The sequence below is a fragment of the Tamandua tetradactyla genome, chromosome 25 (genome assembly GCF_023851605.1).
Source record: "Tamandua tetradactyla isolate mTamTet1 chromosome 25, mTamTet1.pri, whole genome shotgun sequence".
Taxonomy (NCBI): domain Eukaryota; kingdom Metazoa; phylum Chordata; class Mammalia; order Pilosa; family Myrmecophagidae; genus Tamandua; species Tamandua tetradactyla.
The window spans coordinates 7,433,249-7,455,706 of NC_135351.1; the positions used below are offsets into that span (position 1 = coordinate 7,433,249).

General features: G+C 45.3%; 1 protein-coding gene across 1 annotated transcript; it reads left to right on the forward strand.

The window, feature by feature from the left end:
- Positions 1-10,204: 10,204 nt before the first annotated feature.
- Positions 10,205-18,881, forward strand: PPP1R3G (protein phosphatase 1 regulatory subunit 3G). The gene has a single exon (XM_077144095.1). It carries the CDS (start codon positions 10,989-10,991, stop codon positions 12,069-12,071), a length of 1,083 nt encoding a protein of 360 aa, XP_077000210.1. The 5' UTR covers positions 10,205-10,988; the 3' UTR covers positions 12,072-18,881.
- The last annotated feature ends 3,577 nt before the right edge of the window (positions 18,882-22,458 follow it).

The following is a 22,458-nucleotide window of genomic DNA, read 5'->3' on the forward strand; positions in this document are numbered from 1 at the left end:
GAAATACAAATGGCCAAAAGGCACATGAAGAGATGCTCAATGTCCCTGGCCATTAGAGAAATGCAAATCAAAACCACAATGAGATATCATCTCACACCCACCAGAATGGCCATTATCAACAAAACAGAAAATGACAAGTGCTGGAGAGGATGCGGAGAAAGAGGCACACTTATCCACTGTTGCTGGGAATGTCAAATGGTGCAACCACTGTGGAAGGCAGTTTGGCGGTTCCTCAAAAAGCTGAATATAGAATTGCCATACGACCCAGCAATACCATTGCTGGGTATCTACTCAAAGGACTTAAGGGCAAAGACACAAACGGACATTTGCACACCAATGTTTATAGCAGCATTATTTACAATTGCAAAGAGATGGAAACAGCCGAAATCTCCATCAACAGAAGAGTGGCTAAACAAACTGTGGTATATACATACGATGGAATACTATGCAGCTTTAAGACAGGATAAACTTATGAAGCATGTAATAACATGGATGGACCTAGAGAACATTATGCTGAGTGAGTCTAGCCAAAAACTAAAGGACAAATATTGTATGGTCCCACTGATGTGAACCGACATTCGAGAATAAATTTGGAATATGTCCTTGATAACAGAGTCCAGCAGGAGGTAGAAACAGGGTAAGATAATGGCCAATTGGAGTTGAAGGGATACAGACGGTGTAACAGGACTAGATACAAAAACTCAAAAATGGACAGCACAATAATACCTAATTGTAAAATAATCATGTTAAAACACTGAATGAAGCTGCATCTGAGCTATAGGTTTTTGTTTTGTTTTGTTTTGTTTTGTTTTGATTTTACTATTATTACTTTTATTTTTTTCTCTATATTAACATTCTATATCTTTTTCGGTTATGTTGCTAGTTCTTCTAAACCAATGCATATGTACTAAGAAATGATGATCATGCATCTATGTGATGATGTTAAGAATTAATGATTGCATATGTAGAATGGTATGATCTCTAAATGTTGGGTTAATTTCTTTTTTTCTGTTAATTAAAGAAAAAAAAGAGAGAAGGGATAATTGGAGCTGAAGGGATACAGACTGTACAACAGGACTGGATATAAAAACTCAGAAATGGACAGCACAATACTACCCAATTGTCATGCAATTATGTTAAAACACTGAATGAAGCTGCATGTGAGGTATAGGTTTTTTGTTTTTGTTTTTTTTTTGTTTGTTTTTGTTTTTTCTTTCTATTATTGTTTTAATTCTTATTCTGTTGTCTTTTTATTTCTTTTTCTAAATCGATGCAAGTGTACTAAGAAATGATGAATATGCAACTATGTGATGTTATTAAGAATTACTGATTGTACATGTAGATTGGAATGATTTCTAATTGTTTTGTTAATTCTTTTTTTAATTAAAAAAAAAAAGAAAAAAAATAGCATGACGGTGGCCGATAAGAGGGGAGAATTAAGTATTATAATGAATCCAATTGTAAAAAAAAATATTGAATGCTACAACAGCTTTTAAAAATTTCCTATTTCATAAAACTGAAAGACACTAGCACAAGATAAAGAATTCAAACAGTACAAAAGGATCCCTGGCGAGAAGTAAGTTCCCTCCAACCACAGGCCCTAGGGCATTAGCGGGGCTCCCCAGAGGCGACCCTTTAACAGGCTCCCAGAGGTACTTCGTGTCAACAAACAGACACATGTCCTGTACATAGTTCCCTTTTCTCCCCACACACGTATTCTGTCCTTTGTTTTTTTTTTCATTCCGTTCTACATATATAATCAGTAATTCTCAATATCATCACATAGTTGCATATTCATCATTTCTTAGAACATTTGCATCAATTCAGAAAAAAATAAAAAGACAACAGAAAAAGAAATAAAACAATAACAGAAAAAAAAGATTATACATACTATACCCCTTACCCCTCGCTTTCACTGATCATTAGCATTTCAAACTAAATTTAACATTTGTTCCCATTATTTATTTTATTCCGTATGTTCTACTCATCTGTTGACAAGGTAGATAAAAGGAGCATCAGACACAAGGTTTTCACAATCACACAGTCACATTGTGAAAGCTATATCATTATTCAATCATCAAGAAGCATGGCTACTGGAACACAGCTCTACATTTTCAGACAGTTCCCTCCAGCTTCTCCACTACATCTTGAATAACAAGGTGATATCTACTTAGTGCGTAAGAATAACCTCCAGGATAACCTCTCGACTCTGGAATCTCTCACCCATTGACACAGTGTCTCATTTCACTCTTTCCCCTTTTGGTCAAGAAGGTTTACTCAATCCCTTAATGCTGACTCTCAGCTCATTCTAGGGTTTTTCTCAATCCCTTGATGCTGAGTCTCAGCTCATTCCAGGATTTCTGTCCCACGTTGCCAGGAAGGTCCACACCCCTGGGAGTCATGTCCCATATAGACAGGGGGAGGGTGGTGAGTTTGCTTGTTGTGTTGGCTGGAGAGAGAGGCCACATCTGAGCAACAAAAGAGGCTCTCTTGGGGGTGACTCTTAGGCCTAAATTTTAAGTAGACTTGATCTATTCTTTGTGGGGTTAAGTTTCTTGTGAACAAACCCAAGACTGGGGGCTCAGCCTATAACTTTGGTTGTCCACACTGCTTGTGAGAATATCAAGAATTCAACTTAGGGAAGTTGAATTTTTCTCCATTCTCACCATTCCCAGAAGGGGACTGTTCTAGTTTGCTAGCTGCTGGAATGCAATATACCAGAAACGGAATGGCTTTTAAAAAGGGGAATTTAATGAGTTGCTAGTTTACAGTTCTAAGGCTGAGAAAATGTCCCAATTAAAACAAGTCTAAAGAAATATCCAATCAAAGGCATCTAGGAAAAGATACCTTGGTTCAAGAAGGCCGATGAAGTTCAGGGTTTCTCTCTCAAGTGAGAAGGGACATGGCGAATACATTCAGGGTTTCTCTCTCTGCTGGAAGGGCACATGGTGAACACGGCATCATCTGCTAGCTTTCTCTCCTGGCTTCCTATTTCATGAAGTTCCCCGGGAGGTGTCTTCCTTCTTCATCTCCAAAGGTCGCTGGCTGGTGGACTCTCTGCTTTGTAGTGTTGCTCTCTCTGAATCTCTCTGAATCTCTCATTCTCCAAAATGTTTCCTTTTTTATAGGACTTCAGAAACTAATCAAGACCCACTCAAATGGGTGGAGACATGTCATTCCCTAATCTAGTTTAACAACCATTCTTAACGAAATCACATCAACCAGGGAGATGATCTCATTACAGTTTCAAATATACAGTATTGAATAGGGATTATTCTACCTTTAAGAAATGGGATTTATATTAAAACATGGCTTTTCTTAGGGGGCATACTTCCTTTCAAACCAGCACAGAGACTTTGCAAATACTTTTCCACCCACTGATTGAATTACCCTGGGATTCATCGGGGCATCACTCTGGATAAACCAACAAAATCTCATGCCCTACCCAAGATTCCAAGTACTTATGGTGTTCAATCAGGCTATCTACATAAGTTATATTAGGAAATGCACTAGTCAAAATGTAAATTTTGTACCAAATAAACATTTTTTTGCTGTAGTCTCACACATAAGGTGAATTTTAAAATATTAATTACCATCTATTTCCAGCACCCTGCAGTAATGACATCCCTTTGTTCTTCCTCATGCACAAACATTTTAAAAATTTGTACATTTAGTCATTATTATTACACACTCTAGGCATTCCTAGATTATAACATCTCAATCTTTATCGTCTATCTTTCTTTCTGGTTTCATTTATGTCCCCAGTCCTCCTCCCTCTATCATTCGCACATGCAGCTTCATTCAATGTTTTAACATAATTGTATTACAGTTAGGTAATATTGTGCTGTCCATTTCTGAGTTTTTATACTCAGTCCTGTTGAACAATCTGTATCCCTTCAGCTCCAATTACCCAATATCTTACCCTATTTCTATCTCTTGATGGTCTCTGTAACCAACGAAATATTCCAAGTTTATTCACTAATGTCAGTTAATATCAGTGAGACCATACAGTATTTGTCCTTTTGTTTTTGACAAATACTGTCCTTTGTTTTTGTTTTTTTGTTTTTTTTTGATAGCTTGTTTCTTTCCCACTGAACAAATCAACCAGATTTGTTCTTTGGGAGGAAAGAGATGGGAAGGAGAAGAGTCAGAACAGTGAAACAGGGTGAGTTGAGAAGTGATGGAGAAATTAGCCAAGCTTTGGAGTGAGCCCTCAAGCCAAATCCTGGCTTTGCCACTGATTTGCTGATAGCCTCAAGCAAATCACTTGGCATCTTTGAAATCCAATTTCTTCTTCCTTTAAATATTATTGTAATAATAATTCCTCCCTGTTAGGATGCTCTGGGCTGCAAGCAGCAGAAATCACAACTCAAAGTGGTTTAAATAAGAAGGTTGTATTTTTAATCCCACATAATAAGAGGAATGTACTTTTAATCCCTCATGGTTTCCAGCAGGGGAGAGGGTGTACCTACTTCCAAAGAAGGCTGCTTGTATTTTTTTGGATGTCACAGTGCCTAAGGCTTCTTGTGGCATTGAGAGGGCAGGGCTCAGGTATGTCAAGGAATTGTACGGGTTGAGACACCGATAGTGCTTTTCACTGAAAAACACCAATTTAGCCAGCTCCATCCGTGCTCACATCAAGGACACCACATCTTCTACACTTCCACTTATTGTGAGCAATAGTCTGTCTCATCTCAGGGTTGGAGAGAAAGGGAAGTTGTCTTAGAAGGTTCTTAGCTGACCTCACCCTCACTTGCTCATTCCTGAGCCAGCTATCGGCAAGGGGGCTACCTCTAGATCAGATAGGTGCTTTTCTGTTGCAAAGTTCACCCTGAGAATGGGAAAAGTAAGCCAGCATAAAAGGAAGGTTCTTTTAGAAAGGAAGAAGGGAGAATGTGGGGACACGAGGTTCCTGTGGCCAGGAGTCTCTGGGTACAGTGAGAATGTAAGCGAAGTTGTTCCCTGCCTTCCTCCCTTAAAAAAAAAAGATGTCAAACCTGGCCGCTCATGCCACTCGCAGAGAAGGGAAGTGAGGAGGAAGGTTCACAAAGTAAGTGAAGGGTCCCCTTCCCTGCGGCTGAAGGGTGTTAGGGCCAGGCTGTGCCAGTTTATGGCCCCGTGGAGACTGTTATCAATCCTTGATGCTGGCACCTTTTGTGCATGGGTTGGAATCAGGTCATTTACATCAGCAACTCATTTGTTTGCACTTGTTATCATGATAGGTATTTACAGTCATTTAAAGTCAGGTCGGGAAAAATTCACTCAGTATAAGTGAAATGACACTTATATATAGCACCATGAGAACACAAATTTCACATACTAAAACCTGAAAGTCGATGGATAGGAGGCCTACTAGATTCTAGTAGTCTCTGTAGAATTTAAAGTTTAACTGGATCTGTTAATTTCAGGAAAAAAAATGTTGCTTTTGATCACCAGTCAGCCCTGGGCAATTTTATAAGTGACACTGAGAAAAGATTATGCAAACCAGCTTTAAGTCTTGACAATCAGAAATGTAAATAAGGCCATTGAAATGGAGAAGCCAAAGAGTATTAACAAGATAAATATGTCTTAAACCTTAACCCTCATCCCTTTAATTTCACATACTAAAACCTGAAAGTCAGTAAATGGGAGATCTTCTACATTCTAGTAATCTCTTTAGAATTTAAAGTTTAACTGGATCTGTTAATTTCAGAAAAAAAAATGTTGTTTTTGATCACCAGTCAGCCCTGGGCAATTTTATAAGTGACACTGAGAAAAGATTATGCAAACCAGTTTAAAGTCTTGACAATCAAAAACATAAATAAGGCCCATTAAAATGGAGAAGCCAAAGAGTCTTAGCAAGATAAATATGTCCTTAAACCTTAACCCTTCATGCCTTTGGCTATGGGCAGGTAGGAAGGTCACCTTTGACTGGTGGGCTTTTTTTTTTTTTTTTTTTTTAAGCCAAAGCAACAGGGCCTGTCTTAAATTAGAGGAGACTGGAACTCCAGAAAGTGCTGGAATGTGGCCCCATAGTGGACGGTGCTGACACAGTTGGCTCAAATCCTGACTCAATAATATACTACCTGGAGCCATTCAGTTCACCTCCTGAAGCCTGTCAGTCCTCCAAATTGGGGATCAAAACACAGGGAGCGAGCAACGGTGGCTCAGTGGCAGAGTTCTCGCCTGCCATGCCAGAGTCCTGGGTTCGTTTCCCAGTGCCTGCCCATGTAATAAAAGAAATAATAATAGTAACATAGGTCCCACAGGGTTGCGTGAAGATGTCACAAAAGGATGACGTAAGCCGTGTTTAGCATGGCGCTCAGTCAGCGCTCACTGAATTCTACATCATCCTAGTCTTACCTCTTTTGGGAGGCCAGATGGCTCTGGTTAAGCAAATCGTTTGAATCTCTCCAGGCTTTATTTTTCTCCTGAAACAAGTCACTTGTATGATGGGCTCTTAAATTTCCTTGATTCTATTAGCAGGCACAAGTACGCAAGAAAAGTGATCCAGGGAAGCAGGTGATATTCTTTCAGATTTGATGCAAATCTATTTTTTTTTTTTTGCCATATTTCACTTGATAAACGGAGCAAAAGTGCTGTCAAATTTGCCTCCATCACACGCTAGAAGGCATCTTTCATGGAAGTTTCCATTGCTGCATTTAGCTGCCATGGCTTTAACTTAATCCAGTCTCTTTCAAAAAGCCGAGGAGTTTGGGGGAAATGTTTCCAAAGTGCTTCTGCTCTTTCAATACTTTAATATGTTATATATGATTTCATGTTATGTTAAAATATTAGATTCCCTACCGACCAGTTTAACCATCAAGAAAGAAAGCCAGCAGTTAACAGAATGATACTGTCTTTAGAAAAGGCAATCTCAAAGGCTGATTTGGAAGAATGTTTTTGTGCCAGTTCAATACTTGTCTTAAGTGAAGTTTGATCAAATCAATTATCCTCTTTGAGCCTCAGCTTCCACATCTGAAAAATTCAAGCTTTAAACCAGCCGAGCTCTCTTGGGTCCTTTCTAATGTGTCATGTTGTATCATAGTAGGCTGTTTTACAACTTGCCTGCAAGTTCTTTGACACTCCTCACATGGTTGAGCCTAATTCCAGTTCCCTTTCAATAATTAAGTATTCACTCATGGGTCTGCATCTTCTGGAGCATTGACTTACAGCTTTCTTCTGCCTCCTCCTGGAGAAGTCCACGTATCCCTTCCCATGGACCCCTGTGGTCTCCTACCAGGACCTCCAAAGCTAGCACTCCTTTCCTCTCCAGAACCTCCTGGAAAAGCACTGGCTCTGTGGTGTTTGGATTCTTTGCTGCTATGTTCCTCGATGGATGGGTTTCACGCACCCAAAAGGGGTCCTCTGAGCCCCCCTTGTCCTGTAAAAGCATTCCTTCTTCTGACCTGACCTAAGAGAAGGCAGGGAGTGAGCCAGGAGAAACACAATCATGGAGGCTAGGGGTGGTGGACTAGAGAGAAGGTAGCACAGGCTAGGACCAAGCAGCCCCCCTCCATATGAAGTTATATGCTGCAACAATCCAAGATAAGATGGCAGCCTCGCAGGACACAATGAGTCACAGCCTGTTGGGTTCCTGGGACAACTGGGAAGGATCTCAACCCCTAGGCTGCCAGGAGAAGCAGTCTGGAGCGAGGTGAGACTCAGGGAACACGGAGTTGTTTTTTTCTGATGGCAGAGCTCCCCCCGGCCCCAGCTCCTTTGTTACGTTGGCCTTCCTTTCAGTAGCCTTGGGAAGCCTCTTGCAGAAGGCGAGGAGGATGAGGTGGACTTGACTGATCTCACTGCCATTGTTGACCCCTGTTCAAAAGCAACATGGGAATCAGCTTCTCTAACTTTTTCTCCAACGTTCTTGCCCTCCTGTTTATTGCTCCAGCATAAAACTCTTTATGGAGAGGGACTGCTTGGTCTTCCATGAGTGTGTCTCTTTCAGCTTACACCCTGCCTTCCACTGGGGTCAAGTTAGTGGAAGGAACCTTTTACAGGACAAGGGGGGCCCAGAGGACCCATTCTGGGTGCTTTAAACCCATGCATCAAGGACCAAAGAGTCCAAATCACCACAGAGCCCATGCTTTCCTGGGTGTTGGGAAGAGGAAGGGAGTGCTAGCATTGACTGTCCCTGGCAGGAGGGCATGGGAGGAGGGCTGTCTTCTGGGAGGGCTTCTCTAACATTTCCTCCAAAGTTCCTGCCCAAGGGGAGGAGAAAGAACCAGGGCTGGGAATAAGGGACTTGCATCATCCTGAGAGGGAGGGCCTCCTGGTCTCACTCCAGAATGGCTCTGGAGTGGAGAGAGGGTCAGCGCAACCTCAAAATGTCTTTGTTGCTCACCATCATTGGCCATGAAGGAAACGCCAATCAAAACCACAATGAGGTACCACTTCACACCCACTAGGATGGCTATGATGAACAAAATGGAAAATAAGAAGTGTGAGGGGGGATTGGGAAAAACTGCAAGCTTCATACATTGCTGGTGGGGATGGAAAAGGGTACAGCCACTGTGGAAAAGTTTGGTGGTTCCTCAAAAATTAAACACAGAATTACCCCATAATTCCATGCCTAGGAATATACCTCAAAGAAATGAAAGCAAGGATGGAACAGATACTTGTGAAGTGGAATTATTCACAATAGCCTTAAGGTGGAAACAATCCAAGTGTCCATCAGCAGAGGAATGGAGAAAGGAAACGTGGTCTGTCTATACCACGGAATATTACTCAGCTGTAAAAAAAAAAAAATGAAGTTCTGATACATGTGACAGCATGGAAAAACCTTGAAAACGTTATGCTAAGTGATGGAAGGCAGAAGCAAAGGCTACAGTTTGTGGTTTCATTGATGTGAAATATCTAGAATAAGCACATTTGTAGAAAGAAAAAATAAATTAGAAGTTACCAGGGGTTGGGAACAGGTAGGGAAAAATGGGTACGGAGTTTCTGTTCTGAGTGATGACAAAGTGAGGGTAACATATGGTGATGATGGCAGCGCATGATGAATGCGATCAATGCCATTGAATTATACACTCAAAAATGGTTAAGATGGCAAGGAAAAAATTTTAACGTCTTTGAAGTCTTAACTTTATCTTTAAAATCTCTTGCAAATTTTGTATTTAACTCCATAATATGTCAACGCTCACTGAAATGTACAATGCAGTCTTCTTTCTCAAATCTTGGTGTTTTCCCAGGATGTTCTGAGTTTTGTAAGCCTCTTACCCAAGTGGAGAAGAAATCGTGTAATCCCACAGTGGGCAAAAGTCCACCACTTCTGACCCTGGAAGGGTCCTGGGGGGAAAATCTTCCTTCTAGACTGCCTCTAGCTGGTTGTGGGGCCTTGGACGAGTAAGCAACTTTGCTACAACTCGACGTCCCACAGGTACAGTCGGGCTGATTCCAGGCTTCCCACTTTCCAGGGTTTTTCTGAGACTAGGATCTCCCTGGTGGAGCCCTGGGTACTGATGATTGTCCACTGGTTATTTAAACGACCCTGACTCTCCACTCACTTTTAGCTATTCCCACAGCCCAAATGCTCCTGAAGACCTCCCGCCTTTAAATTCCACCAACCCTAAGCTTTTCCACTTAATTATTATGCCCCAGCTAAATAACCACAGCAGGCTGGTTTTGCCTTTATTATTTTTCTGAAATGGTAGATCTTTCTTTCTAGAATCTCAGCTTTTTATACAGGCAACTGTCCACACGCCCAGGCAGGTTTATCAACAATATCCAAACTGTGCACCCGGGGCCAGACCATCTGCGTCATCTGGTAGACCCAGGCGGGCAGGGGAGGAAACTCTAGGGGTCGGCCCAGCTATCTGTTTTCATAAGCCATTCAGGTGATGCTAATGCCGGCTCACATTTGAGAAAGCACTGACAAAGACCAAGGTAATTAAAACAAATAATTACATAAAACAAAACAAAAAGACATCTTGGAAGCCCACCCCGAGTTCCGAGGTTACCGTGACGCATCTGCCCTTCCCGGCCTGCCGTTCGGGCCTTGGCCCATCTGAAAGAGCAGGCTGGGATAGTGAAGTCCCGGCCCGCGCCTTATCGCCCCACCCCCACCCACCCCACCCCCCACCCTGGGGGTCCCGGCGGACCAGTAAGGTTCGTGCGGGGCTGGGCCGCCCTGTCGGCGAGAGCAGGGGAGGAGGAGGTCTGTTCCGCCGCGAGGCGGGGCAGGGAGGCACTACGTGCGCGCGGGCTCAGGGCGAATGTCCTCCGGCTGCTCGCGGCCCGGTGCCCGCCTCCCCGAGCGCGTCCCCCGCGCCTTCCTCGGCCAAAGTTGGTCAAACCCACCCGCGCCGCCATTTGGCGGGTGGGGTCGACAACTCCGGCCTCCGGGCTTTAGGAATGGCCCGGGGCGTGTCCGGTTTCAGGGCGGGGTTGGCTCCGAAGTCCCTGAAGTTTGGGGAAGGAAGGAATAAGAGGGATGCCCCTCTCGATTCTGCGAGCTGCTGGGGGCGCGAGAGTTTCCTGTGTTTGTCAACTTCTCGCCCGCGCCGGGGACTCCCTTGGCCGACGCGACAACAGCAGGGAGACCGTTCTGCAACGCTCCAGGGGGGCAAACCCGCTGGGCCCGGGGAGACCAGCTTTATCCGCGGGAGGAAGAGCGCGCTCTTGCCGGGGGCTGGCGCGGAGAGGAGCCCGCGGCTTGCAGAAGGCACGCCCACTAGGCGCCCGAGCCCTCAAAGAAACCTGCTTGCTCGCTTCTTGGCGCCCGGGCGATCCGACGCCGGGCCAGCAGCCCCAGGTGGCGAAGGGCCGCAGCACCTCCCGCCCAGCCCCTCCCTGGGCCCGGCCCGTGCCCTCCTCCCACTCTGCCCTGGAGCAGCCGCCGCTAAATCCCGGAGACTCCCAGTGGCGCCGCAGTCTCCTCTAAGGCCCAGGGCACAGCAGGATCCGGCCAGGAGGACGCGTTAAGTGCCCCCACCCCACCCCCGCCCATCCCGGGATTCTGAGCCAGGGCCCGCGTCGCGGACCAGCCTCAACCCGACGGCGTCATGGAGGCTCCGGAGGCGAAGCTACTGAGTTTGGAGACGCTAGGATCTGCGCCTTTCAGAGACGACCCGTTGGCGGCAGAGGAGCTGCACGCTCCAGGGATCCTGTGCCTGGAAGGTGGCGAGGACGGCGGGGGCGCCGCCGAGGCCCCGGGCCCCGACGCCCAGTTCCAGGTCAGGCCCCTGTCCTCGCAAGGCGAGTCCTCCCTCTGCGAGCAAGAGGAGATGCTGGAGTGCCGGCGCCGTGCGCGCTCCTTCTCGTTGCCCGCGGACCCAATCCTGCAGGCGGCCAAATTCCTGCAGCAGCAGCAGCAGCAGCAGCAACAGGCCCTGGGCCTGGGCGTGTCTCCTGCTGACAAGCCGCTGGGCTCCGGCGGCTGCTGCCCCAAGTGCAAGAAGCGGGTGCAGTTCGCGGACGCGCTGGGACTGCGTCTGGCCAGCGTGAGGCACTTCAGCGAGGCGGAGGAGCCGCAGGTGCCACCCGCCGTGTTCTCCCGCCTGCGCAGCTTCCCCATGCGCGCCGCGGACCTGGAGCAACTCGGGGGGCTGCTGGCGGCGGCTGCGCCCCTCACCGCGCCGCTCCCCGCGGCGCCCCGACTGCGGCCTCTCTTCCAGCTCCCGGACCCCGGCGCGGCGGCCGAGCGCCTGCGAGAGCAGCGCGTGTGCCTGGAGAGCGTGGACTGCGCGGCGCCCTCCGGCGCAGAAGTGACCGGCTCCGGCCGAGTGCTCGGCTGCCCGGGGCCAAGGGCCGTGACCGTACGCTACACCTTCACCGAGTGGCGCTCCTTCCTGGACGTGCCCGCCGAGCTGCAGCCAGAACCCGCCGAGCTGCCGCCGCCAGAGGACCCATCGGAAAGCCAGGGACCCGGACCCCGGCGGGCCGCGGAGGAGCCGGGCGCCGAGCGCTTCCACTTCTCACTGTCCCTGCCCCCGGGCCTGCAGCCCACCGAGGACGAGGACACCCGCGGACAGGGCGTCGCGGTTCACTTCGCCGTGCGCTACAACTGCGCGCAGGGCGAGTATTGGGACAACAACGCGGGCGCCAACTACACGTTGCGCCCCTCGCGCTCCACCGACGCGCTCTGAGCCTGGGGGCCCGGGCCTTCCACAGCCGGGCTCCGGCCTGGAGAGGGCTTCGGCGCAGGGAAAAGGTGCCGAGCAGTGCGGGAGCTCAGCGACTCCCGGGCCGCTCGTGTCTGCCGGGTGATTTGCTAGGGACGTGTGGCTGATGGATGGGAGCTTGGAGGGAAAGGGATTCAGAACCTCCCACTGCGCAAAGCCTGGCAAAGCTCCCAGTCTCTCCAGCCTCAGTCTGCTTCTCCGTTGGGTCTGCGTAGGGCGTTTCTAGAATTCCCGCCGCCCCGGCCAGAATGGGGAGAAATCCCCAAGGCCCCAGCTGTTGCTTTCTCCAGAAGAAGGTGACTGACCCCTGCGCGCGGCTACAAGGACTTTGGCCTTTGTATTGCCTGTGCAGGTCGTGGTTCAGCCCAGATTGCCGGGCGTTCCCCTTAAGGACGAGGCTTTCCCACCCCCGACCCCAAAAAAGCATGCCAAGGGAGGCGCAGGGCTGCCCGGCCATGGGGCAGCGCGTCAGGCCCCTGCACGCAGGCCTGTTTCTCATTGAAAACCCGTTGGGATGCGGCCAGGGAACAGCAGGCCGCCCATTTCTTTCCATGTTTGCACAAACCTAACGTTATTTACCCAACTTTTGTCTTTGTGTACAAATGCACTTTAAAAAAACGAAATAGAGGCCACTTGCAATATCTTTTAAGCTGTCCTTTATATTTTGGCTCCCATACCCTTGGGGGGGCCTTGACAGTGGGGTAACTGCCAGGAGGTGCACTTTAATCGTCAGCATTTCAGTGTCCCTTCACTGATTCTTCCTTTATGAAGAGGAAGGATCCGAACTTCCCATACTGAACAAAAAGGATGTTTTTTTTTTTTTTAAAGTTTTGTGGAAGGACATCTGTCCCCAAATTGGATGAACTGAAGGGCCATTGTCATGCGCCGGCCTTGGCTGTCAGCAGCAAGAGCTGTTTCCAGCTGGTCACATGCTCTGCTCGCCCCAGCATAGCTGAAGCTGCTCGACCTCCCTGGGCCCCTACAACAACAGGGAGAGAGGCTGGGCAATTTGTCCCCTAACTAAAAAGGTGGCTTTCTGGCCAGCTCAGAGATCTAGCTTGTGAGGACGATGATGATGAAGAACTATGCCCAGCCAGTGCTCAGTACCGGTTGGGCCCCCTGTATACTTGAGGACCACCAGGGAGGGATCACACAGGGCTGGCGGCTGTGAAATCAGGAACGTGTTGCTATGGATGGAGTGGATGGGGGTGGGGGAGGCCTCCCGGGAGAGCCCTGATTGCTTCACAGCTTGGCCATCCTGGGTAATTTACCTATTTTTTTTTTCTTTTGGTTTTCATATTTTCCAGCACATGACTAGTACAATCGATTTGGAATGGTAATCTTTAAGGAGGGGCAGTTTGACTGTGAGCTTCCAGAACAGGGGTCTGCAAACTTCCGTCCTTGGGCCATTGCGCCCATAGCCTGTTTTTGTACCACCTGTGAGCTGAGGATTTTTTTTTTACAGAACGTTTTTTTAAAAGGTCAAAAGAAAATTGTTTTGTGACATGTGAACGTTATAGGAAATTTAACCTTGGGTCTGTAAGTCAAGTTGGAGGACAGGGAGCTGATTCACTTTGGTCGTGTGCAAGCCTGCTTTCCTGCTGCAAGGTGGAGTTGAGTAGATGCAACAGACCCGGACGGTACAGCCCTGCAAAGCCGAAAATATTTACTATCTGGTTGTTCACTCAAAGTTTGCCTTCCCCTGGTCTAGAGAAGTAGTATTCTAAAACACTTTATGCTGAGAGTTATACTCAAAAGCAGGGGACTGTCAGCACAAGTTAAAGTTTGAAGTGAATTTTGCCATTTGAAATAAACCTCTTGTGGATAATATTTTTAAACTATTTAGGTAACTCAGTTAATCTTGGTTAGACTAAGTAGTAAGATCTCCATTTGTGCAGGCTTTTTTACTACACCAGTGAGGAGATTCTACCTGTTACCTTATTTCATGAAAGATATAGTAACAAATTATCTGAGAGTCCCCATCTGAATTTCCATTGAACTGAAAGAAAAAACTGCTAGATATTTCAGTGACTCACTATGTGGCATCCTAAGTAACAGAAATTGTTTGAACTTTGGTTGGGGACATCCCTTTTGATGGCAGTAGTGTTTTCCCAATTTTTTGACCGTGAAAAAATTTAGAATAAAATACTGTATTAACTAGAATTATTAATTATTTCCCTCAGGAAAACCATCAGGAGTTAGTGAGTTATAATTTATACTCAGAGTAAAGCAAACTTTAAAAAAATAGCCATCTCAATGAAATAATTTTTAATTCATGTGTGCTTAAAAACTTTTATGACAATAAAAGTTAACCAGTTCTATCTTTCAATCGTTTTTCTGCTCTTCAATACAAAAGGAACCACTTTGTTTAGTATCCAGGTACTCTTGGGACTGGTATACCCTTTATTTAAAGTGCATTATTGTATATTACAACCACACCTAGATAAATGCGTTTTATATTTTTCTTGTATTTATAAATACATTTTAGCTGAAAAATATAAAGAGATATTTTTAGTTGAAAATATTATAGATAGCCTATACCACAGTTTGGGAAATGCTGGTTTTTATGAAATGATTAATTATTTTGGATTATTTAAAATCTAATTAAGGATGAAATTTAACTAATGGGGTTCTATATAATTATTAAATTAGAGATCTTCTTGTCTAGTATCCTTTCAAATAACCCACCAAATCTGGAATAAAATAGATAAGTATATTTTTAAGAGATGTGTACAGCAAATTTTCTACTCTTATAGAATATATTTTGGAATTCAAAAATTAATTTAAGAAGTATATATTTCATAATAAAATGAACATCAGACATGGCTACTGGAAAGGAAATATAGCTTTGCTGTCCCTCACATCTTGCAGAATCACTTTTCAATTATTCAATATTTTATAAAATTTTTTGAATAGCCTAGTCTTTTTGCAAATGGTAATAGCCTTTCAGAGTACTAGAATTGACTCTTTTAAATGTCAATTTTATTTTATAAAGTGCCAATTTTTCTTTGTAGACTAATAGCAACTATTTTATAATGGTATGTAAGGAGTTTAAAAAAGATTTTATTTATAATTGTTTTTGCAAAGTTGATTCAAGGGAAGTTCCTTTCAAAGATAATAAGGAAGTATTTGAGAGTATTTCATGAAAGGAACTAAAACACACACACACATACACCAAAGCAAAATTCCAACAATGCAATCATTGCTTTTTTTGCAACAGTATTTACGTCAACTGAAGGGAGAGTCCCTCTACCTAAAAATAACTTAAAACCTTTCTTAACAGTAGTGATGAAAAATGAACTTGTGCTTGGCTCATTTAATGACCCTGCCCTCCCCCAGTGAGAGATGGTTGTTTCTTCCTTATGAGCACGTAGGTCTGTCAGTCTCTGGGTCAGCGAATATCAAATAAGATGTGTGTCTCTAGCTAAGAGTTTCAGAAGCAGAGGCTGGAAATGTGGCAGATATTTGTATGGGGCAGAATTTCAAATCCCTCAGGTTTGCGAGGCCAGGTGGCCAGCTGGCTCAAAGACCTCACTAGGGATCCTGCTCCGGGAGTGGACGCTGGACTCTGGGACACCCACTGAGTTTTGGAGACACGCTCTGTCCACCCATAGCAGGGGCCACAGCTCAGACCGTCTCACTGCAGCCAGGGGGATGGGGCAGTTGTCATTATTAACGAATCTTGAGTGTAGGCCTAGGGGGAATTCTGTCCTTTCTGCCCCATGTGGGTCTTCCATCCTAACCATCCCCTCTCCTCTCTGCACCCCTCCTCCTGCCTGGGCCAGGTGGTGGGACTTCCTTGCAAATACAGTGGTCCTTGAGACAGTTCTCCACCAGATGTCAGACTATACTGAAGCAGAGCCTTCTTACTCATTTTGTTTCTGAGCTTTAGTGTTTGCCTACTCTTAATATAGCCTTTTACGAATTTTCCATCGTTTTGCTCTCCAGCGCTCATTCCCTGACTCAGCTGCGCGTTTCTTTCCTTAAGAGCATCGTGGCTTAGAACCACTTGGGGAACTGTCATCAGCATCATGAGTTCTTTGTCAGCAGTGCAAGTGACAGCCATATGGTGGAAGTCAGATGCTCTGCTTTTTGTGTGTGGAATCAGAGTGCAGAATCAAATGTGCATATTTGATTGCATGCATCGGGACATGGGTTTGTAGATTAAAAGAGCAGTGCTGGGACATGAAATGATTTGACAAGCAACACAGATGAACCCGCGAGCAGTCTGCAGTCTGCAGCCTTTGTCTGGCTCGTTCCCATGATATTTAAACCTGGAGGGTCTCTTGGGAATTAAGAGCGTGGTATTTGTTGTTACTGGGGCAAGGGGCTGGGAGCACAGGTGGGGGAGGCCCCTGAGAATCCTGGGCCATCCCAGTGACCCTTCCCATCCTTCCTGCCGAATGGTCCTGGCCATCTTGTAGACAAGTGGGCAGGTGCCTGGAAGCACCCCAGAGAGAGGTTGACCCTGGTTTCCCTTCCAGGCTGTACAATGGACATAGTCCACCAGTGGACACTGTTTTCATGCTGCCCTTCCCTCAGCTGATCAGGGGAGGCTGAGAGAATGAGCTCCTCCATCATCCTTGAATCCTCCAAGGGTTGATAGAGTGCTTACACTTTGGGCAGATACAGATGTTAATGTGGGGCTCATTCGGATTTCAACTTCTTTGACCCCTTTTAGGTAAACTGTGTTTGCATTTTGTGGCGTTTAATTCTTTGACCGTGGCAGTCCACGAGCAAGCAAATTTTTGCAAGGAAAGAGCAGAACCACATTTCAGCGGAAAGTAGAATTTTGAGACGGCCAAGATCAAGGACTTATTTTAAGATGTGTTGGTGAGATTTTCCTAGTGAGACTAATTGAAATCTGTGTACATAGTGAGTTTGGAGCCAGTTCAATTGGGAAATCTACCTGTATACAAGTATCTCTGTAAAAAAAAGATGTTTTAGAATGATTTACAGGCATAAAGAAATTGGACCACCCACTCATCCCATTAATTCTATTGGCATTGCTCAGCTCCTGTCCTTTGGGACTTGTTACCTCATGTCATTTCCCAAGAAGAGCAAATAGCATCCTAATGTGTTACGAAATGGAAAAATTTGTTTGAAACTTTGAATTAATAAAGAGTTAAGACTGGAGGATTTCTGGAATGAAGCTTGAAATGTTGGAGTTTCAGGTTGAAAAATCATGAGAACATCCTGCAGATGGCTTTTCTACAAATAGCTACACGTGCATGATGTTGAGGAAGCATCTGCTAAAGTGGATGAGAATTTCATGTTCGTGGGAAACTAACAGTCTTTGGAAGGGGCTGCCTTTTGGTGCTCTGGGGAAGATAGGAGGTTTCAGCTACTTCCTTGGCATCTTTGGGTAAAGGGTCTTTGTTTTCAGGAGGCTGCTCTGTTGCAGTTGAAGCTGCATCTTTTTATACCCTAAGTAGGTGAAAGACATCACTATTCCCTGGACACAGTTCGGTTTCCCTTTCCTTAAGTTTTGCATTATTTAAAAAGAAATGTGATCAATTCATATTCAGAGCCACTATGAACTGGCCAGACCATTCCGTTTGTGTGTTTCCTTCAGTCTGGTTAAAAAAAAATTCAGACATGTTGTTTTTGATACTATATATTTTTTCAGACAGAAAATACAAACGCTTGTGGGTTAGCCCATGTCACAATTTAATTGTCTACCCCAAGACCCAGTGAGGTCCTATTTGCCATATTGGCTTTTAAAATTATAAATCCAACTGAGAGTGAAGGTCCTGGGGATATGCATAAATATAAATACACTTGGCTATTAAATTGCAGACAAATGTTAAAACAATGATTTCATACACAATTATGTGCTTTTGGAAAAAAAAAACTTAGAAGTCTGTGAATTCCTTCCCCTTAAAAATTGGAACTAGATCTTGCTTCTGTTGTTATCTTGGACTTTGCTGTTTACCAAAAAGTCATTTAAAAATGAATATACGTCTTTTTCCGAATTGATGCAAATGTTCTAACAAATGATCATGATGATGAATATGCAACTATGTGATGATATTGTGAATTACGGATTATATATGTAGAACAGAATGATCGTATGTTAAGAATGTTTGTTTCTTATCATTTTTTTAAAAAAAAATTAAAAATTAAAAAAATAAATAAATAAAATGAATTTACATTTTGGCGCAGCGAGCCGTGAAAGACTGGTTTTTCCGGCAGCAGGAAACAACACCGTCCAAGTACAGACGCTAAGTTCTGGAAGACAGGGGTTGCCCCGGGCAGGCTCCACATGTGTGCCCATTTCTGGAACACCCATATCTAGAGCTCAGCTGTGAGAATATGGAGCAGATGAAACCTACTAGGGCCTTCCTGCCTGGGCAGTGAGAGGTGGAGGCTGTGTGAGCCTTGCTTTTGCCTCTGCTACAGCCACTGGCTCAGAAACATAGGAGGAATCTGGTTCTTATAAATGGAGCCTGCAAATCTGGATAAATGGGTTAGGGCTAAGGGTCTCTATAACGTTCAGTAAACATCTTCTGGACGCCTGTGTGCCCTTATTCCTTGTGTGGGACTGTAGGGCAGAGAGACCCATTTCGTGGGCACTGGCTCCCTCTGTGAAGAACATGTCCGAGTTTGACCTGCTGGGAGCTCGGAACCCTGTATTGTTTTTGTCTGCCGTTACCATAATTTTACATAATTGCCAAATGCGATTTAGCATCACTAGTGCATGCCTGGAATCTGAAGGTTTCCCGAGTTCTCTGGGGATACTGGCTCTAGTATACTAGATACTTGGCTTGCCAGTAGGAGTTGATGAGTTGCCAGACCCCGGGGGGGGGGGGGGGGGGGGTGAAGTGGGCTCTAGCGCTGGACAAAGGTGACCACCTCTCTTTGTTGGCACAGCGCTGGCCCTCCTTAACTGAAATCAAGCACACGCCTTTATCAACTGGTCTGCTACGTAGTGAAAGCGGGACTCTGCTTTGGACTGTATTTTTATGTGATTGGTTGGAATTTTATACAGTTCCTTCTGATAATGTGAGAGAAAATAGCCTTATTAACCTCGGCTTTATGACTTGCTTGAGAACTGTGCCCAGTGGAACCTTTAGGACGAGTAGCAGATTTCTGGGAATGTGGTTTTTGACAGTGTTTGTTTAAACTGAGAGCTGCTGTGGTCAAAACCCAGCCCTAATGCTTCTCTTGGAGTTTTTATAAGCTTTGTTAGGTCTTTGTGATTCGAAAATGTGTTTTCAATTTTGGGGTGTGATTTGTGTTTTTTTTGTCCTGTTTGCCACTTTGCTGTATGGTTCTTTTTTCTGTGTGTGTGGTGCCTAAAGTTGCTGAACACAAAGCCCTGATTTGAATAAAGAATTGAAAGTGAGTTTATAGTTTGATACTTTAAAGCTATCACTGATGTTGAGACAGTTTGCGTTGTCCCAATTGGGGGAGGGGGGTGGGGGCAGTGCTACTGGCATCTAATCGGGGGAGACCAGGGATGCTGCTAAATATCCTGCAGTGCACAGCAGCCCCCATGACAAAGAATTATCTGATCCAAAATACCAGTCATGCTAAGGTTGAGAAACCCTGAGTTAATAGTGTTGTAGCGATGTTGACCCTAGTTTTGACAATGTGTTGTGGTTGTGTGAGATGTAATCATTGGGAAAAGGTAGGTGAAGGGTACATGAGAACTCTTCGTGTTGGTGATTTTTTGAGTCTTAACCTCATTCAAAATGAAAAGATATAACAACAACAATAATAATAACTTAAATGGAAACTTTTGTAAAAAGCCTATCATTGAGAAGTATGTAAAGCTTGACCAAGCACTCTGGGTGAAGCAGCTCTCCTAGCTGCCAGGGGCAGGTGACATGACTGGAAGATGCACAGGTAATGAGCTCCACCCCTGGCTGGCAGCCTGCTTTCCGACCAGCCCCTTACCCTAGTGAGCATGCGTTGCCACACTTGCAAAACAGGGGCAGTAATTCTTGCTTGATTAATTGCTGTGAGCCAAGAGGTAAATGATTTTTGGAGTACCCAGAGTCCAGTTGGTTCTCAGCATCGTTCTTCTTTCCCTCTGGCTCCTGCCAGTTGGTTTTTGCTGATTTCATTGAGGATACTTGTGGTCTGACTTCATCTGCATGGGGGGAGAATAAATGAATTTTCCAGTTTGGGAAATGAATGGTAGTTGCACCAAATATGCTACTCAGCCAAACTGTTCTTGTTACCTGGACCAAAGATATGTCATTTGTTTCTTGACATTCACATGATATGGAATATGTATTATGCATGCATCTTGTTTTGACATACTCCATGCAATGTATATTCATGGCTTTGAGCTTAGAGCCCTTGCATTTCCTTAAGACAGCTCCTACAAAGAGCTATCAGGCCTATTTTGTGCAGCTGCTTTTGGGGGCCTCCTCTTTGTTGACTCTTCTTTGATATGTTGAACATCCATTCTTTGGAACCACTGTTTTGGTTTCTGGGGCCATTCCTTGCTGATTCACCTTCTTTCTCCCCAAGCTGCTCCTTTTCAGTCCCATGGGGGCCTATTCTCCTTTCTGCCATGCTATCCTCCAAGGATCTGCCTTCACCTCTCTGTTCTTTTGTAAAGATACTGTAAATCCCATGTGTGCTGGTTTGAAAGGAAGTATGCCCCCTAAGAAAAGCCATGTTTTAATATGGATCCCATTTCTTAAAGGTAGAATAGTCTCTATTCAATGCTGTGTATTTGGGACTGTGATGGGATCATCTCCCTGGTTGATGAGATTTAGTTAAGAACGGTTGTTAAACTGGATTAGGGGATGACATGTCTCCACCCATCTGAGTGGGTCTTGATTAGTTTCTGAAGTCCTATAAAAGAGGAAACATTTTAGAGATTCGGAGAGAGCAGAGAATGCTGCAGCACCACGATGCAGAGTCCACGAGCCAGCAACCTTTGGAGATGAAGAAGAAAAGTGCCTCCCGGGGAGCTTCATGAAACCAGAAGCCAGGAGAGTAAGCTAGCAGATGATGCTGTATTTGCCATGTGCCCTTCCAGCTGAGAGAGGAGCCCTGACTGTGTTCACCATGTGCCTTTCCAGATGAGAGAGAAACCCTGAACTTCATCGGCCTTCTTGAACCAAGGTATCTTTCCCTGGATGCCTTTGATTGGACATTACTATAGACTTGTTGCAATGGGGACATTTTCTCGGCCTTAGAACTGTAAACTTGCAACTTATTAAATTCCCCTTGTTAAAAGCCATTCCGTTTCTGGTATATTGCATTCCAGCAGCTAGCAAACTAGAACAGATTTTGGTACCGGAGAGTGGGGTGCTGCTGCTGCAGTTTGCAAATACCAAACATGTTGGAACGGCTTTTTAATTGGATAAGGGGAAGATTCTGGAGGAGTTGTGAGAAGCTTGATAGAGAAGGCCTAGAATGCTTTGGAGAGACTGTTGGGAGAAATGTGGACTCTAAAGATACCTCTGATGAGGCCCTAGACAGAAATGAAGCACGTGTTATTGTAGACTGGAAGGAAAGTGAGCCTTGTTTTAAAATGGCAGATAATCTGGCAAAATTGACTCGTGGCTTTGGCTGGAAGGCAGATTGTAAAAGCCATGAACTTGTATATTTAGCAGAAGAGATCTCCAAATTAAGTGTTGAAAGTGCAACCTGGTTTCTCCTCACAGCTTATAGTGAAATGCGAAAGGAAAGAGATAAGCTGAGAACTGAACTCTTGAGTAAAAAGAAACTAGAAATTGAGGTCCTGGAAAATTCTGGGCCTACAGAAAGGGAGACTCCAGAGTATAGTGCCCTGAGTGTGGATTTAACCAAATGTGGAACCAGCCAGCCATTTCAGAGAAAGTCAGGATCGGACATGGAGTTATCCAGGAAAGATTTGTGGAAACTCCTTATGTCTGATGGGCATGATCCAAGGCTACTGCATAGAAAGCCAACGAGAGTGCTGTGGGACCTGTATAAACAGAGCCGCTGCCAGTCTGGACTGAGGGGTTCAGAGAAGGGACACATTGGAGGAAAAATAACTTCAGAGGCAAAACCGTGGAGGCTGAGGTCTGAAGTCAAGAAGCCTCGGGCCAGGAGAGTGGACCCACCCAAGCCCGTGGAGAGGGTGAGTTTGCCCCAAAGGCAGAGAATGGGCCTTCCACCTCGTTGCAGTGGGAGAGTCATGCCGCCTCAGGTCTTGGAGAGAGTGAAGCACGTTCCTTGGGGTTTGGGGAGAGCCTGGCTGCCACCACATGGAGGGGTTGAGCGTGTGCCCCGGAGATGGCAGAGAGCCCGGGTGTGGCCCCAATGCTTGGAGAGGGTGGAGCTGAGAGAAAGGTGGTCTCCCCAATATCCCCCAAGGTTGCATTCAGAGAGAGGCAGGCGTAGGCATTTGGAAAGGGTG

What these genes read in the sequence shown, in the direction of transcription:
- PPP1R3G (XM_077144095.1), top strand. Translation starts at nt 10,989, where the DNA reads ATGGAGGCTCCGGAGGCGAAGCTACTGAGTTTGGAGACGCTAGGATCT.